Source organism: Chinchilla lanigera, unplaced genomic scaffold, assembly GCF_000276665.1.
Source record: "Chinchilla lanigera isolate Chin_1 unplaced genomic scaffold, ChiLan1.0 scaffold00090, whole genome shotgun sequence".
Lineage (NCBI taxonomy): Eukaryota > Metazoa > Chordata > Mammalia > Rodentia > Chinchillidae > Chinchilla > Chinchilla lanigera.
In genome coordinates this window covers 8,581,899-8,598,884 of record NW_004955491.1, presented here as the reverse complement: position 1 = coordinate 8,598,884, position 16,986 = coordinate 8,581,899, and the positions used below count along the sequence as shown (strand labels likewise).

The 16,986-nt window shown below is 43.7% G+C and overlaps 1 protein-coding gene across 5 annotated transcripts in view; it reads right to left on the bottom strand.

The window, feature by feature from the left end:
• Rbm33 (RNA binding motif protein 33) overlaps window positions 1–16,986 on the bottom strand; it is a 99,746-nt gene that overhangs the window by 34,954 nt on the left and 47,806 nt on the right. For all 5 annotated transcript variants that reach the window (XM_005404864.2, XM_005404865.2, XM_005404868.2 and 2 more), the window contains 2 exons: window positions 16,233–16,515; window positions 13,506–13,564 (listed from right to left, as the gene is read on the bottom strand). In XM_005404864.2, the coding sequence (XP_005404921.2) occupies window positions 13,506–13,564; window positions 16,233–16,515 (342 nt within the window). The remainder of the gene's footprint in view (window positions 1–13,505; window positions 13,565–16,232; window positions 16,516–16,986) is intronic.

Here is a 16,986-nt window from a genome sequence, read left to right as displayed (position 1 = left end):
GAAAAGGAATCACCGAGCTCACAGGACTTCTAACTCGGCCCTCAACCTCACTCAGCCATTGTCCTGTTCCCGGCCCCTGATCATTTTCCACCTGAGCACCACACTGCCCTGCCCACACTGCTCGCATGTCTCCTCCTCCTCAGTGACCCCAGCACCCCTGTCCCATCCAAGTCCCCTTTTCTGTACTGAGTGACGTGCTTGCTGCACACTTTTAGCAGCAATCTATTCGTTTAAGAAAGAGAGAAACATGAATTCTCGCTCTCCTACGTTTGGCTGGATTTTCCTAAACAGCAGTGGAACAGCATGCTGCATTATAACTGATCAGCTGGCGAGCTCTCAGCCTTGCTACACTCAGCGTCTCCAGGACTCAGAATCTGTTAGCGATCGGGGTCAACTCTGTGATGGTGAGCGGAGAAAAAGGAGACTCCCCCCAGAGGTGTGACAGAGGGACAAGAAGCAAGTGCTTACTGAGAGAGGAGAGTCCTCTGGGGGCTACTTCAACTTAACAAGTACTGTAAACTAGTATTACTCAACGTGAAAACCTTTATCAATTTCAAACTCTTCTACCAATTTCAGTAGCAAGTAAAGCGAAGTTTAACCTAGTACCACTTGGAACCATCGGAAGCTCAGCTGTGGGAGGCCTCCTTTGGAGAATGGATCACTGCAGGGTGCACCTCGTAGTGCGTGTCGTATAGGAGACTACATTCTGCCAATCGCCAGCAGATGCCAGGCAGGACTCCTCCCAGTACAAGATGACCGGGATTCCGGGGCTGGCCTTTCTCCTCCAGGCGGTCAGTGCAGCCAAGGAGGGCCAGCGTCTCTCCCTGACTGCCTCACTTTTTGCTCCTGGCCATTTTAAGAAGGCCTGCTATTTGTTCCTGAGGTTTGGACTGGGCTCATGGGCAGCTGGAAGGTGTGTTAGTCCCACATGAACTCACACTGCTGTGCTGCGACTGAACAGAGTTGTGGGTCCAGACAGCAGTGGTCACTGGCCAGGCAGGGCCCTTCCCAAACCTTTCTCCTCCCTCCATGACAGCTAACTTCAAGTCCTCCAGAGGTTTTCTCACTACAGATAAAGCAACTTGTAACTGGGAAAGCAGGGTGGGAAGCCTAAGTAGTTCTGGTTTTTTATTTTACCCAGGTTGGGATCAGGGAAAGGGACTCTCCTTCACCCTCTTCCAATCTGCTCTCAAAGGAAGTTGGTATTGAATCAGAAGAACTCAGGAAAACTGATAAATGAGTTTTCAATAAAAATTTCAAATTTCCTACAGATGAGGCACATTACTTTCTGCGTCTCTAAGCACTACCAAAGTTTTTGGAAGATTATTTTAAATATTCCTAACTTCTCAAGATACTTTCTCGTATTAAACTGAAGATACACTGGGCTATCAAATCTTATCTCCTTTGAAATCTTAGTATCGTGATCTTATCTCTTCACCAAACCTTTCCTTTCACTATGTAACCCAGTGCTGTCTAAAGGCATCTTCAATGGCATTTAAATGTGAAACAGAAGCGGGAAACATAAAAGCCCTCAATTCTCTCATAATAGTTTCCCATACTCACGGGATACGACAGCTTTTAGAACTTGTAATATTTAAGCAGAACTTTAACTTCCAAACAACACTGAGTGTGCAGCATTCAGAAGCAGGCACTCAGAAGAAGGCTGACGGCAGCACCTGCTCCAGGGGGCGGGGGAGCAGAGCCCAGGCTAACAGACACCCTGCTTCACCGCCAGCCCCCAGCAGCAGCCCTGGGCAAGTGACTGAACCTGTCTGGGCCTCCACTGGCTCATCCATGAAACAGGGATAACAACAGTGCCCATCTCATAGGAGGGCAAAGTACTCTGATCTTGGTCCACAGATAACAAAAATCTATCGCATACGTTGTTACCACTTTCACACACCTCTTTCGCAGAAGACAGTCTGGCCTGTAAAGAACAACATACATGGCTTCTAACAACCATGATTCCATGATTCCATAAGGTAGGAGACAAACTGGCACAGATCCCTCTTCACACTCAAATAACTTCTGGATTCAAAAGCAAAGCTTTTACAAAGGGGCCGTGTAAGCCAGGAAACTTGTCTCTAAAGCTCTCCAGTCCACTACCACTTCTCTCTGCCCACTGACTGCCAGGTCCGTGAGGGATGACACCACGGCTGTCGTATACACAAGCATGCTTCCTTACCTGGCACAGTGCTGGGCACACAGGGTGTCATGAATTCTTGAAGATGAATGAACCTATTCCTATATCAAGGTCATCCCAGCCTCACATTCTAAACCTCAGAGTTCTGCAGCATGTTTATTAAAACAAACAAACAAAAACTGGCTAACTGCGAAGTGGAGTGGATCATGCCTGTAAGCCCGGCATTCTGGAAGGCTGAAGCAGGATGATCCCAAGTTCTAACGCATACTGGGCAATTTAGTGAGACCGTGTCTCACAAATGCTAGAGAATTAGCTCACTTACAAAGGCCCTAGGTTCAATCCCCAGTACCCAGAACAAACTAAAGTTCAGCTACCCATAAAGCACAGGCATTTACTGAACGGCAGAATGGAGAACGGAAGTAGAGCAGTCAGGGTGTACTGAGCGAGCCCTGAGCAATGACTGGATGACGCTCTTGTGTGGAGTGCGCCTGAGACACGGTGCATCAGCACCACACAGAGCCGAAGCTGGGTGATCCCAGGCTCTGAAAGTAACTGTAATTTCTGTAATTATCTAACATCGCTGGAAAAGAAAAAGGAAAATAAAAGTAAGAGACTGAGTTCTTCCTCTCGCAACTTTAGAGACAACAACTGTTCAAGAATGAAAGTCATGGGCCATGGACATAGCTCAGTAGCACAGTGCCTGCCTGGCAAGAGCAAGGTCCTGAGTTCAATTCCTGGTACAAAAGGAAAGGAAAAGGAAAAGAAGAAAGGAGGAAAAGAAGGGAGGGAGGGAGGAAGGAAGGAGAGCGAGAGAGAAGGGGAGGGCAGGGGAGGGAGGGGAAAGAAGGGAAGGGAAAGGGAAGGGAGAGAAGGGAAGGACAGGGAAGGGCAAGGAAGGACAGGGAAGGGCAAGGAAGGACAGGAAAGGGCAGGGAAGGACAGGGAAGGACAGGGAAGGATTGGAAGGATAGGAAGGATAGGAAGGATAGGGAAGGGCAAGGAAGGACAGGAAAGGGCAGGGAAGGACAGGGAAGGATAGGAAGGACAGGAAGGATAGGGAAGGATTGCAGAGAGGGGAAAGGGGAAAGGGGAAAGAAGTCAGTCAGTCAGTCAGTCAGTCACCCGGACAGTCTGTGGTGTCCACTTCCACACTCGCCAAGGACACACGGCCTTGGCCAGCCTCTTCAGCTCTCTGTAGATCTCACATAAGATGCCTGATACTGATAAAACCACACAGGGTGGCATGAAGACCTTCTCCTCAAACTCAGCGCTTACACTAACTGTACACACCCCCTCCCTACCCCACCCCCGTCACAGCTTCAACAAGGTATTTGGCAGGGTCAAATCCTAAACAAATACAGGTTAGCAGATTTGGACTACATTCTTTATGTCAGAAATTGCTCAAGGAAAAGTAAAATATAGCAGGAGGAAGTTTGTATAATGGAAAAATTTCATCCTCATCTAACACACAATTTGTATAGTCCATAAGATTTTCTGAATTTGCCCAAGTGCTAGAAAATGACTTCATGTCTACAGATGGAAGCTAAAAAGAGAAACAAAACAAAGAACGACCTTGCTGCTGCTACAAGAACACGGACGCTAACAAATACCGACGCAGATGGGTGCTGTCTGACTTCCCCTAGTCCTCAGCTCCTGGGCCCCAGACAGAAGTGCTGGGACTCCCTCACATACGTTCCTGGTCCTGTCGTTTTCTGAGCACCGTCTAGGTTCCGGCAGGGTGTGTGGCCATGGGACCTGACTGGAGTAAACTGAACAGGTACAGTTTCAGACTTGGCAGTAAGACAAAATTCCCACATGCAGTCCTCATTCTTTTCCCAGCTGTGGGTGAACACAGAAGCCACTGGGGCCAGACGGGCGGGCGGGCGGGTGGGGGGGACACGGGACGGGGACCTGAGCCCCTGGTGGCAGGAATGGCGCCGGGCTCTAAGGATCCTATGCTGCAAGCTCTGTCACGCCCACAGATACTCCTGGCATAGACTCCAGAGCAGCGGTGGTGAACCGATGACATGTGTGCCGCAGCAGGCTGTTTGTATCACTGAAAGGTCTGAAAGAGTCACTCACTGTCACTGCTCTAGGGCAAAGGCTGCGGCTGATAGGTGCCATGTCTGAGGACTGCCGGTCAAAGAGGAGGTGAGGGGTCACTGTCACAGCACACAGACCCCCGTTCACAACTGACTAGACCTGTGCCCAAGGACCGGCTGAGGTTCAAATCTCTCCCCTAAAGCACTCTTATCCCTGCTCCGTGTCCCTCCTGTTCCGCGCTTCCTTGAAGCCCTCACACAATCACACGCACCCAATGCCCCTCTCAGATTGTGTTTCTGCTGTCCTAAGGCTCAGCCTATTTTACTGCTGCTTCCAGCTAACGATTCCTGGTGTCTCCCAGGAGGCACAGAGCATCTACGCCAGCCCCCTCCATCTTTGGGGTGCCTCCAATGGCCTGCAGCCCTGCCCACCTCTGTCTGGAATAGCTAAGTGTATTCAGTGATGGCTGGGTAGAAAATAAACATGGGTTCTGAAAATATCAGAGAGCTAATGTACCAGCCAAGAAGTTTCTCACTTTTGTTCAAAGAAAACAAAACACCTCGCTTTTTTAAAGCCAGTGAACTGAGTTTTCTGTGACTTGAGCCTCACTCACTCACACCCCATTCCAGAAAAGCCACAGTACCGTGCCTGACAAAACACAGCCCTGAGACATGCAGTCGTACAAGTCCTCTTACGCGTGCACTGCCCTGCGTTCCACCTTCAGCTCACAGCCCCAACCTCCAGACTCAGGGCTCCTGAGGCTCCTTTCCCTCCCACACGGGGTTTCTTCTGAGACACGCCTGCCCTCTATCAATGCCGTGGAAACCAAGGTTCCTAAGTCTGCTGTTCAGGGTGCACGAAGTTCTGATGTGGCCACTCCTTTAATAATGTCTACCACCTCATGGGTGTAAGGGTAAGAGATAGCAGCTCCCTCTACCACAGGCAGAGCTGCTTTGAGACTGTGAGCTGTGACTATTTCACTTAATAGAACTTTTTAGTACTAATGTAATTCTACCTTTGGAGAGAAAAAGACTACTCTAATCCTTTGAAACAATTGTTCTGTTTTCCTTTCTTTAATATCCTTTAAAAATCCAAGGTAAGAAATTGTCATTCTCTCTCTCATAATTCTTACACAAATTGCACCTTCACTTTTTTGCATCTCTTGTTAATTACATGATGTTATCTATATTAATCCTATTCAGGAAGAACTGATAACTTCAGTTACGAAAAAAAGATGGAAACTTTGCATAAATTGCTTAGCACAAAGTTAATCGTATAAAGCTGAGAATAAAAAGACTCCAACAGCTATTATGTGACTTATCTGCTTCCTTAACAGGGTCAGTCAGTGTGTTTTAATAAGACTAATTAAATACCTTAACAATGTCATTGAAACTTCATGAATCTTTCAATAATTTACAACCTTCTCTCTAACATGTTTTCATTTATTAATCTCACTTAAAATGCCAAGAACTATTTAAGAAACCAATTGACACTTAAGAACACCTCTCAGTTAATTCTGATTAAATGGGTTAAATGCAAAGACTAAAGACCACTAGTGACCCCTGACATAATTAAAATTACAACCTTCTATCACAGTATGTTAATCCTCTTATCTCAGCATTCTCCACAGATTCTTTTTCCTCTTAGGTTGTGCCTTGTTTAAATACCTACATTCATTTTCTAGAAGGTACTTTTTTATTTAGAAAGGCATACTAAACATTTTAAAAAGATATAAAGTAGAGTACTGTGGTGCTAAGACTTAAATATTAAAATAGTGCTACTGGTTCAAGCAATGAGAGTACAGCACTCATTACAAGATAAAAAAACTTTTCTGTAGCACAAAAATATTGCTTTTGCTAAAGTCACTAAAGACTACCTCTATTCTTTCACAAAAATGAAAGCCCTGTCCCCCGTCCTTCCCCCTTGTGTTCCTGCCCAAACAACCTCACCCACAACAGGCCTACTAGTAAACTCCCCACTTGAGTACTGAGAGACGGGCACAGTGTCACAAGAGTTAGGTTCAGCTTCTTGGATCCTATCCCTTTTATGCAGCTTACTGATGTGCACTGTAACATTTAAGGAGAGGCTATTGCATAAAAATGAAAGAGAATGGGCTTAGACATAGACTATCTTGGTTCCAGTGCTACCTATTGCATAGTCAACTTAAGCAATGAATCTTCCCAAGACTCAGCTTCCCAATCTGTAAAATGAGAAAACAATGACACTTCTCTACTCCATAAAGTTGCTGAATACAGCAGAGTAAAATATGAAATACTGTCATCATTCTGTATTTTTCGTTCACCACTGATCTTCACAACATATATTCTAAAACTACTTCCTCATTCAAAAAACTTTCAAGGGGCTGGGGATTTAGCTCAGCGGCAAAGCGCCTGCCTGGCAAGCGCAAGATCGTGAGTTCGGTTCCTGGTACCAGAGAAAAACCAAAAAAAACCAAAAAAAACAAAAAAACAAAAAACAAAAAACTTTCCAATCTATATGAACAAGAGGCACAGTTTTAAAATGTCAGTCTGTGCACATATTCATCCCATGACCTACAATCCTCTTCGCAGGCATTCACAGACAACCTATGTTCACACAAATGGTTCTAGCACTTTTCTGGCAAATGGATACACAAACTACGGTGCATCCACACACTGGAATACCGCACAGCAATAAAGAAAGGCACACTTGTAGGAGATGGAACACAGGTGAGGCTCGGGTACCACACACTCCACATGAAAAGCTATACTCCAAACAGAAGATGTGCTGCAAGACTTTACTTTTATCACAAAATTATAGGAACAGAAAACATCAGGGGTTGCCAGGGTCCAGGCTGGGGCAGTATGGAATCTTGGAGCAAAGGAACTACATCCTCTAACAGCCCCATGACAGTTATACAACCGTAGGTGCTGGCCAGAATTCACAGACCAGTGGAAAAGACTGATCTTTTGGGGAGAACTATGTTTTGATCCTCTTATGTTAAGATCTCTTTCAAAGTTTATTTAAAAAATGAATCTGAACAGATTTATGGGTCTTCAAAAACATCTGGGAAAATAAACACTAAAGCAGAACAAAACCAAACCCCCCAAAATAAGTGCCCTCTGCAAGACACCCCAAAAACCAGATCAGAGATTTTCTTGGCAAAGGGGTGGGGGGTGGGGGGGTGGTTTCCAAGACTGAACCGGTGTTGGTGCCAGACTGCCAGACATTTCTAGGCCATATGGTTAAACTGCAGATGGGCAAACCGTATTTAAAATTTAAGTCTAACTTATACAGCATTATAATCTGAACAGGGTTTATGGGGAAGTTATTATCAGTGTTAAGTATTACTTAGCCAAAAAGTAAACAACAGTTTACCACATATCTTATAGTACGTTTCTGCAGAGTAGCCTAATGACTTCAATAGTAACTCTCCAAGACACCAGTTCTCTGTGATTTCAGTGAGTCTTCCCTGTCCTTTTGAGTTTCAGAGTGACCTTTAACCTAGCCCTCTCTCCTCCACCCAATACAATCTACTCTAACAATGCACTAAGTAGAGTTAAAGGGTTACTGAATTGGAAAACTGCCTTCTTTAATAGCTGTAACCACCTTGTTTATCTGCTCCTCTTACTGCTGATGGGAGTTCATTGATATTATTAAATTTGATGGTATGATAATATATGGTAATCATGATTAATCAGAAACCCAGGAGCAAGTGGAGGATGTTGGGTATTATGTCACCTGCATTTTAAACTGCACCTTCTCCTTGCAAGCCTGACAACATTTGACAGCTGGAATATCTCCTACCACATTCTCTTCCTACTCCTCATAGATCTGATAGGAAAAAATGCCTATCACTGGCTTTCTACCTGAAGTGTTAGTAATTAAAAAGGCGTTTCAGGCATGTTGTTAAAATTTAGCAGCATTCAAAAGCAAGACCCTCTTTCCTAGATAGAATGAAGTCTGGATTCTCAGCTGCAAAGGCTATAATCAGGAAGAAATGTGATTTGATGCAGCAGTCTCCTCAGACATGATCTGCATGAAATGGTGTTTAGGACGCATCCAGTGGACATCAGGCACTGCCACCTGGTACCACAGGCCTCAGCGCAGCCCCAACTCCCTGTGACGCGCTGCGGCGACAGAGCCAGTGTCAGCACCAGCTTCATCGGCTGCTCTGCCCACGTTAACAGTGTACCTCCTAAGGAGACACATTCAAACCGACCAGCACAGCAGTCTTCTGAAAAAACAATTTTCATTTTTATTTTAAACAAAGACCACTAAAAAATTATTCAACAGCTGAACTATTTGTTATTTAACTGGCTAACTACAATATCCTCATTTATCTAACACACCAATGCAAAATCAAACGACTACATTGGTTCTCAAATACCTTAGGTCAAGAATCTTGAAAATATCGGTTACTTGGGATTTACCGAGAAAAACAGCAACTATACAGGAAAACAAAAAAAGTAGGCTGGAAAAATCTCAAATTAACATATTTCAACAATTGACATTTTCGTGTTGCTTCAGAAACACTCACTCTTTGATGACAAAAATCTATAAGGAAAGGACTTATAATTTTATATTAATGACAAAAATACTACGGAATGCCTCTGTGGAAAGAAAAACCAATCAGATTACTAACATGTAAAATAAAGAACACTTGGGTCTAAAACACAGACTCTGACTGTCTATAAGGTGAACTAGTAAACCCACTGCAAACTCATCTTTCCTCTCTCCTATAAAACAAAAAAGCAGGAACAAATGTGTTGTGAGATCACATCCGAAGATCCTGACATGAACACAATGAGAGGTATGTTAGGTAGCAGGAGAAGCAGCCATAAAGCAGGACCTGTGAGTTCCTGGCATACGCTACTTCCCGCGCCCACCAGCTCACGTAAGTCTTCATTACTGGGAAAGGAGGGAGGGAGATGAAGAAATAACTGAGGTGCACTATGTACATGCACCAGCTCCCCACAAGGAACGGTACCATTATGTACTGCAAACACGGACTGTAGCTAAGGTACATTTTACATTATGAAGACTAATATTCTGGCAGGAAACTGAAGATGAAAACGTCACCCCTGGTATGATATTAACTGAGATACATTTTATATCTGCAAGACAGATTCATAGCTCTGATGTGAAAAAATGGGCACTGGAAATAAAAGTCTGAGAAGAAATATCTTAAGAGTTTAGCACTAATAGCTGGATCCATAACTAAAATTAAGCACACAAATATGATTTTTATTGAAGGCTAACATACAAAGTGCTTCATACAATTCATTAAATGAGTAAAAAAGGCTAGAAACCACATCCAGGTTCAAAGACTAACATGACCAAAAAACTGCGTGCCAAGAGCTAAAACAATTTCTTTCAAAATAATAAAAATAAGGATCCTTTTCTTACAACATTCGCCACTTTCACATTCAAATTTTTGTTTTAAAAATTACTTACTCAATTCACTAAGTAATATTCATTTATTGGAAATTAAAATGTCAGTCTTGCTGTATATCAAGCATAGCCTAAAGTGTCATATTTTGGCCTAGGATTTGAATTTTTAAAAATAATGTCGGTTGGTGATTACGAGATCAGTTGGGGATGTTGCTCAGTGATAGAGAATACTTGCCTGCTATGCATTAGATCCCAGGTTCAATCCCCAGTACTACAGAATAATAATGTTAAGTAATTCCATGAAAAATAACGTTTCATACCAGGTTGCCTAGAGTTCTCTATAATTACTTAAAAACTGAAAGCATGGACTGGGGGATCAGCTCAGGTAGAATGCTTGCCTAGCAGCCTGAGATCCCAGGTGCTAGCTCCAGTTCCAAGGGGTGGGGGAATGTTGGGGCACTATCACTTAGGAAAGTATCTAGACAACCCAGTTCTAAATTAAGAATTCCTAAAGTTTTCACATCATTGTCAAACTAAGTTGACTTTTAAACAAGTCAAGTATATCACTCCTTGGGAAGATAAGGAAAACCTTAGCACAAGTGACAAATGTAAGATTCTTTAAGATTAAGAAATTCAGCCCTACTTCTATCATCTTTCTTTCTCATTAGTTGGGTATAGAGCTGAATGCTTTACAGTTCATGGTATATAACATAACTCTACTGTGTAAATTCACTTGTATATCTCTATAAACAACAGAAGTGGACTGGGGATATAGCTCAGTGGCACAAGCACCTGCCTGGCAAGTGCAAGCTCCTGAGTTCGATTCCTGGTACCAAAACAAAACAAAACAACAGAAGTAAAAAACAACTATTAAAATATACATCCCTTGTCTACCATGCTCATTCTGTGCAGGGCTTCTTTTAAGTGGCAAAATAACTCAGTACTAGCATTCAATTCCTGTGTACAACTATTCTACTACTCTATGTCTGTACCTTCTGCCCTTATGGCCTTTGGCTGAGTGGACCACTGAGCACAGGACAGCGGGGAACCTGTACAGAGGTTCATCTACAGACTCTCACCAGACATCACACAAATACAGGGAAACGTACAGGCTGACTGACAGAGCAACTGTGTGTATACCTCATCCTCAGAGCGACAGGTCCTGGAAAGGGGCTCAAACTGGGCAACGACAAGATGACAATAGCCCTCGCTTTGCTCAACTGCCAATTTCATGCCAACTGGTACAAAGACTTCCAATTCAAATCTAATTTTATGAACCAAGGAAATAATAATGATGCAAACATCCTACGTTGAATCTGAAGTTACGTTTCCTAACTTGAATGTTTTATTAAACTTTAGTGTAATGAATACTGATTGAGCTTGAACTACACAAGAGTAGCCAGGCAGAGCCTGCAGAGCACCCAGTTGGTAAAAGATCTCCAACAAGCTTTGTTAAACCACAACCTATTCTTATACTCATCTGAAAATTAGCTTAAAGCTATAAGTTAGGTTCCACTTAATTACACTGGGACCTTTTACGGACTGGCACCACACAGAGCACTTAGCGTAAGTAGGTCCTTGGTAGATGTTTTTTTTTTTTTGGTTTTTCTCCGGTACCGGGAACCGAACTCATGACCTTGCGCTTGCCAGGCAGGCGCTTTGCCGCTGAGCTAAATCCCCAGCCCCCCTTGGTAGATGTTTACAAAATTAAATTCATATTCATATCAACCAAGTTTAATATAGTAGTAGAAAAGAGAAAAACTACTTTTACTTAACAAAGATCTGGCTTAAGCAAAATGACAGAAGACACCACAGAATTTATCTTCCTCCCTAAACAAGTTTGATGGACTTACTAAAAACATAATACTCTGCATTTTTAAAAAAATAAGATTCCACATTCCATTATTTTCTCTAAGGGAGACTGATGATAGAAGCACACTACTGCATGTCCTACAGCAAAAGTTCACTGTAACTTCAGCCTCAGGTCCAGCAGCTGGGGCAGACAGGAAAGCTAAGGTCAGATAGCTATGCCACCTGAGCTCCCTCCTACCCCGTCATTCCCACCCCACACGCTGCCTGCCTCAAACACGAAAACACCGGCTAGGAACATTTCCAACGAAAGATCAACAATATTTATCACCCTCAGAGTCTCTGCAGTTGAAAAATTAAGTACTATTTCTCACAAAAATTATCTTTTATTTTCCTCTTAACACTCTCAAAGTATGTTTTTTTTTAGTATCTGATATAATTTTGTTTGCACAATAAAGTAAATGAAACTGCAAGTCATCCTAATTTTATATTAGTAAGCACCCTTTTATGAAAGCATCAATAATACACATTGCTCTATGTTCTCTTAAAACTGTAATTGCTTGTTCACATGAAACTGTATCTCTATCATGCAAATAAAACATGACAAGTCCAATAATGATCTCAAAAAAGATGTTCACAATCCTGAGAAAGGGTAAAAAGTGCTTAAAATATTGCTGCTTTATAGTACCCAGCAGATGAACTGCTTCCTTAGAAACAACGTATCTAATGGCTAAAATCACATATTAGTCTTGGGCAACACAAGTACTAACTTCAGCTATTTAAATAAGTCCTTTGAATAAATTTTTTAAAAGATTTAAAAAAATTTTTTTTCCGAACTTGATCAGTAATCTAAAGAAAAATTTAAAGCCGGGCGTGGTGGTGCATGCCTGTAATCCCAGCACTCGGGAGGCTGAGGCAGGAGGATCGTTGTGAGTTCAAAACCAGCCTGGGCTACAAAGTGAGCTCGAGGCCAGTCTGAATTGCATAGCGAGACCCTGTCTCAAAAAGACAAAAAAAGAAAAAGAGAATAGGAAAAAGGAAAAATTTAGCAAATATAGGAAAAGATCAAAAAGAACCAGCCTTGCAAACCACAATATAATTCATAATTACAAATAAAGAAGGCCTCTAAAAAACATTCAGAATCTTAAATACAGTACTGAGTTTACTTTTGGGTTATCACCTAATTATATACGTGTATGTCTCATTTAAACCTGTTTGGTAAACATGCTATATAAATGTTATCTACTCAAGTATCAAAGATAATCAGTCAAATAGGCCATTTAAATATTCCCTAAAAATTAAATTGTTTAAACTAAACAAGACTCTCTCAGGTTTATATACAAGTGACACTAAAATTTTATTGTCTGGTCCAATTTCTCCCATAGCTTAAAAAATATATATATCCTTCATTTAATGAAATATGAACAGCCTACAAAGTCAAACCAAAAATTCAAATAAAATAAAATATATATATTTAAATTACAGCCAGTTAATGAGTACTTTTTTTTTAACTAAAGAACGTAAAGTATACATGCCTATGTTTATGTATACAAGAGGGATACACAGAAAATATGAATGTATGTTTTTAAAAAATATTTGAGGGGCTGGGGATTTAGCTCAGAGACACAGCGCCTGCCTGGCAAGCACAAGGTCGTGAGTTTGATTCCCGGTACCGGGAAAAAAAAAAATAATAATAAAATAAAATAAAAAATATTTGAAAGTAAAATTTTCAGTTAAAAATATGCAACAAAGATTTTGGTGATTCTTTTGAAAAATAAGCAGATCTTGTCTTTACTCCCTGAATTTGATACACACACCCTCCTACCCTCTCCTAAAAGGACTTTTTCCTCTCACTTAACCCAAGGCAGTAACAAAATCAGAATTCGCATTCTTTAAGATGAAAGGCATTTTGCTGACGATCCTGATTTGATAATTTTACAGTTAAACAAAACTAACTCCATTTTCAAAAATCCATTATCTCTAAGCTTTTAACAAACATTCTCCAGGGGAGCGATTCCAGTCAGTATTTACTGATTCTCAGTTTTGTACAGTTGGAGCCCTGGGATGTGTGGCATTAACATCTCTTAGTGAGTGCGGGTTCTTCCCCTTCACAGCAGAAGGAGCAGCCTCTACTCACTGGGAATCTCTGGGGTCCCACGGCGGGCCGCGGCTGGCTCGGAACTGGCAGCAAGGGCACTGCAAGACAACACCTTGTGTTACCATCAGTTTCCATCCAGCACCACAAGAAAAGCAAACAACCTATAAAGTCTCAGGTAGGACACACAATGCATGCAGTATACATGCCACAACACGCTAGTTTGCACAAGTTAAGCAGAGGGGAGAGCAGGTTTTCTTCAGTACACAACAGCATAAGCTGAAGCTGTGAATTGCTATTAGCAATTGTAATATTTTTGCAACAAAAGATGGTATTCCTCTAAAATAAAAACCTAGCTTGTTTTCTATGTCCTACCTAGATTATACAGGCTACCCAATTCCAGTGAGATATTTTCTACCCTAATAATACACAAATTTAAAACGAAATGCTCTAAAATCATGAAAAGGAAGGAGGAAATAAGGCAAACAGAAAGAAAAATAACATATAAGAGGAACTAGTGGAAATGCTCACACCCTTACGAAGAATAACCAAACAAGCAACCTATTATTCTAAGACTTTTAACTGTTTTTGTTTTCCAACAACCAGATCTTTCACTGACCTACCAAAAGACTAAGGAATCATTTTTAAGACATTTCACAGTAAGGAAGAAGTGAAATGTTAGTTTCACATCTTAAGGCTAAATCAGATATGCTAAGCTCTTTAAAATGTGCCCCTATACTGATCTTGACTTCTGAAAAAAGCTCACCATCTCTAAGGAAGGCATCCGCATCCTTCACTCAGATATACTGCTACATGTACCTAGGAAGCTCTGAGATGAAGAGCTGGGGAATAAATTCTGTCCCCAAATCTGTATGTTGAACCTATCTCTAGGACCTCAAATGTGATGTGTTTGAAGACAAGGTATTTAAAGAGGTAGTTAAGGTAAAATGAGGTCTTTACAGTGCGTTGTAATCCAACCTATTTTTCTTGTAAGAAGAGCCACACATCGAGGGGATGATGTTTGGACACGGGGAACGAGTGACTACCTACAAGTGAAGGACAGCCTGTGCGAACCTTCCCTTTTGGGGGTGCAGACTCCACACTGTGAGAGTGTGAATTCTCTAAGCATCCAGTCTGTGGGACAAGTTGAGTAATCCCACTGCTGATGAGAAGCTGCAGTTACCATCAGTACTGCCTACACCATATCCTGGCCTTCACCTCAGAAAGGAACCTCAGAGGCAGCTCTGTGTCCCTCTTCAGTCCTAGAAGGTGGCCTCAGGACTTCTCCCCTCAGACTGCCTGTGCCCCCGACCTCCCACTCAGGTGCAGGTACCAGCCCCAGAGCACCACCTGCCGCCACCCTACCAATGGCTCTGCTCACCGTGGGAGCCGTGGTTATCAGTTTCATCTCAGCACACTGTCCAGTCCTGCCAGGACAAGCTTTCCCTCTTGCCTGCATCAAGGATTTATTTTCCTAAGTATGCATTGTAACCTTCCATATCTTAAAAAAACCTTTCTCTCAAGCCTTCTCCTCCCCATCCCTCACTACCAATAAATCTGTTTTACAGAACACTGCCCAAAGCCTGGCAACAGTGACTCACACCCTGTGCCCTTCTCAGGCAGCCTCTCCCCTCCTCTTCATCCCGGAAACTCAAAGGCCTTCCTGCCACGCCACTCTCCCATCTGCTGGTCACTCATTTCCTCTACTCAGATGTAATACACCTGACAAAGTTTCCAGTCTCCCCCTCAGTGATGGCAACTCACCCCCATCCTGCCCACTGGCATCTACAAGCAGCCCGTGCAACCCCTGCTGCCAGCCAATTTGCTCCCCAGGCTCCTGTCATCACCTCCCACTTCCCCCAGGTTGCCCGATGGGCCCTCACATAGAACAGCGTATGCCATGCAGCACCATTCCTCACAACCTGAAGAAGAAAGCCAGGTCCCTGGGACAGCTCAGACACAACTTGGCTCTGCACCTCTTCTCTGCTTCTGTCACCCTTCTAAAGCCACACTGGTCTCCTGGTAGTTATTCCAGCACATGAAGCTATCTTGAGTAAGACCCTGGTACTTGCTGGTCCCTCTGCCTACGACCTTACTCCCTGAAAAGCCAGCCACTGAAGCCACCCTAAGCACTCCAGCAGCCCCTCTCCACCTTCTCTGTGCCCCCGCTGCTCTGTGCTGAGCCACACATACCCTCACCACTACACTGCCTGACACACCGGTGCAGTCCACGAGATGGCAGTGCACGGCTCCAGAGAGCGCTGACTGCTCTATTTTCACGCCTGAGGCAGCAGGACAAATTGGCACACTGAGAAGTGCACACTGCCACACAGAAGGCAAGGTGCTGCATTCAACTGCTCACAAAAGCACCCAGCGCTGGCCAGTGTTCCTGCTGCTACAGCACTGACAGCAACTGCAAGATGACCTGGGGTGAAGGAAAGGAGCACACTGGGGGACATCCAAGAAGGTCACTCATTACTTTCAGGAATGCCTCAGGAGCTACATGAAGTCACTACTCAGACATCTCAACAGCTACCTCTATAGGTGCTTCCACTGACAATGCCCTTCAGTACTTACCACTCAGGCAGAAAACATGGGATCGTCACCGTACGGAAATGAACTTGGCCATCAAAGAAAGCGTGTCTAAGGGATGGGTAAGGGGCCAGGGAACAATGTCTATTCACAGACTTGAATTTGGGAGCACTCTGCCACACAGACAGCACGGCCCTGTCACAGCACCTGTAACCAGCACCGGAACAGCACACGCACCTTGAACAGGGGTCACCACCGTGCCCTTGAAGTGTGGGTTGATGTGGATGTTCTTGGGCTGCTGCGGAGTCACAGGAGGCGGCGTCAGCATCACTCGGGGGGCCTCCATCTGGGGGGGCATGTGCACACCCTGGGGCGGGGACGGGTGGTGCGGGTGCTGCAGTGGGAGCAGAGGCTGCGGGTGCTGCTGCTGCTGGAACAGGCTCCTGATGGGCTGCTGCTGTGGCGGAGGCGGAGGGGGTGGCTGTGGTTGCGGAGGGGGGATCAACCTTGGAGAGTGAGTCTAGAATCCACAAAAAAGAAAAAGACACAGAAATCAATACTTGCAAGAAACCTAAAGAATTATTTGCATTTTTAAGAAAAAAAGTCTTTAAAAAAATTGAGGATTTAAGTCCACAATGACAACTTGTACAAAAACCCCAGGAAAATTAAGCTGCTCCACTGACTGCCAAGAAGGACGGCATCACAGCCAGTCCACAGCAAGGAGGAGAAAAAATGGCAGCTCCAAAATACCCAGCATAAACTTAAGAAAAACCTGTAGTCCAGCAAGCCAAACTGCTCACAGCGAGCAAAGCTAACCAGCTGGGGATCAGACAGAGCTGCCCGCGGCCTCCAGACATGGCAGACCCCATTCCTCCTGCTCCAAGAGTCTCAGAGAGCAGACCAGAATACATGTGAGCAATCCTGCCATAGACCTCAGACTTACAAAAAGACCAGGGGTGAATAGTCACTCTACTAGGACAGGGCGGGGGGG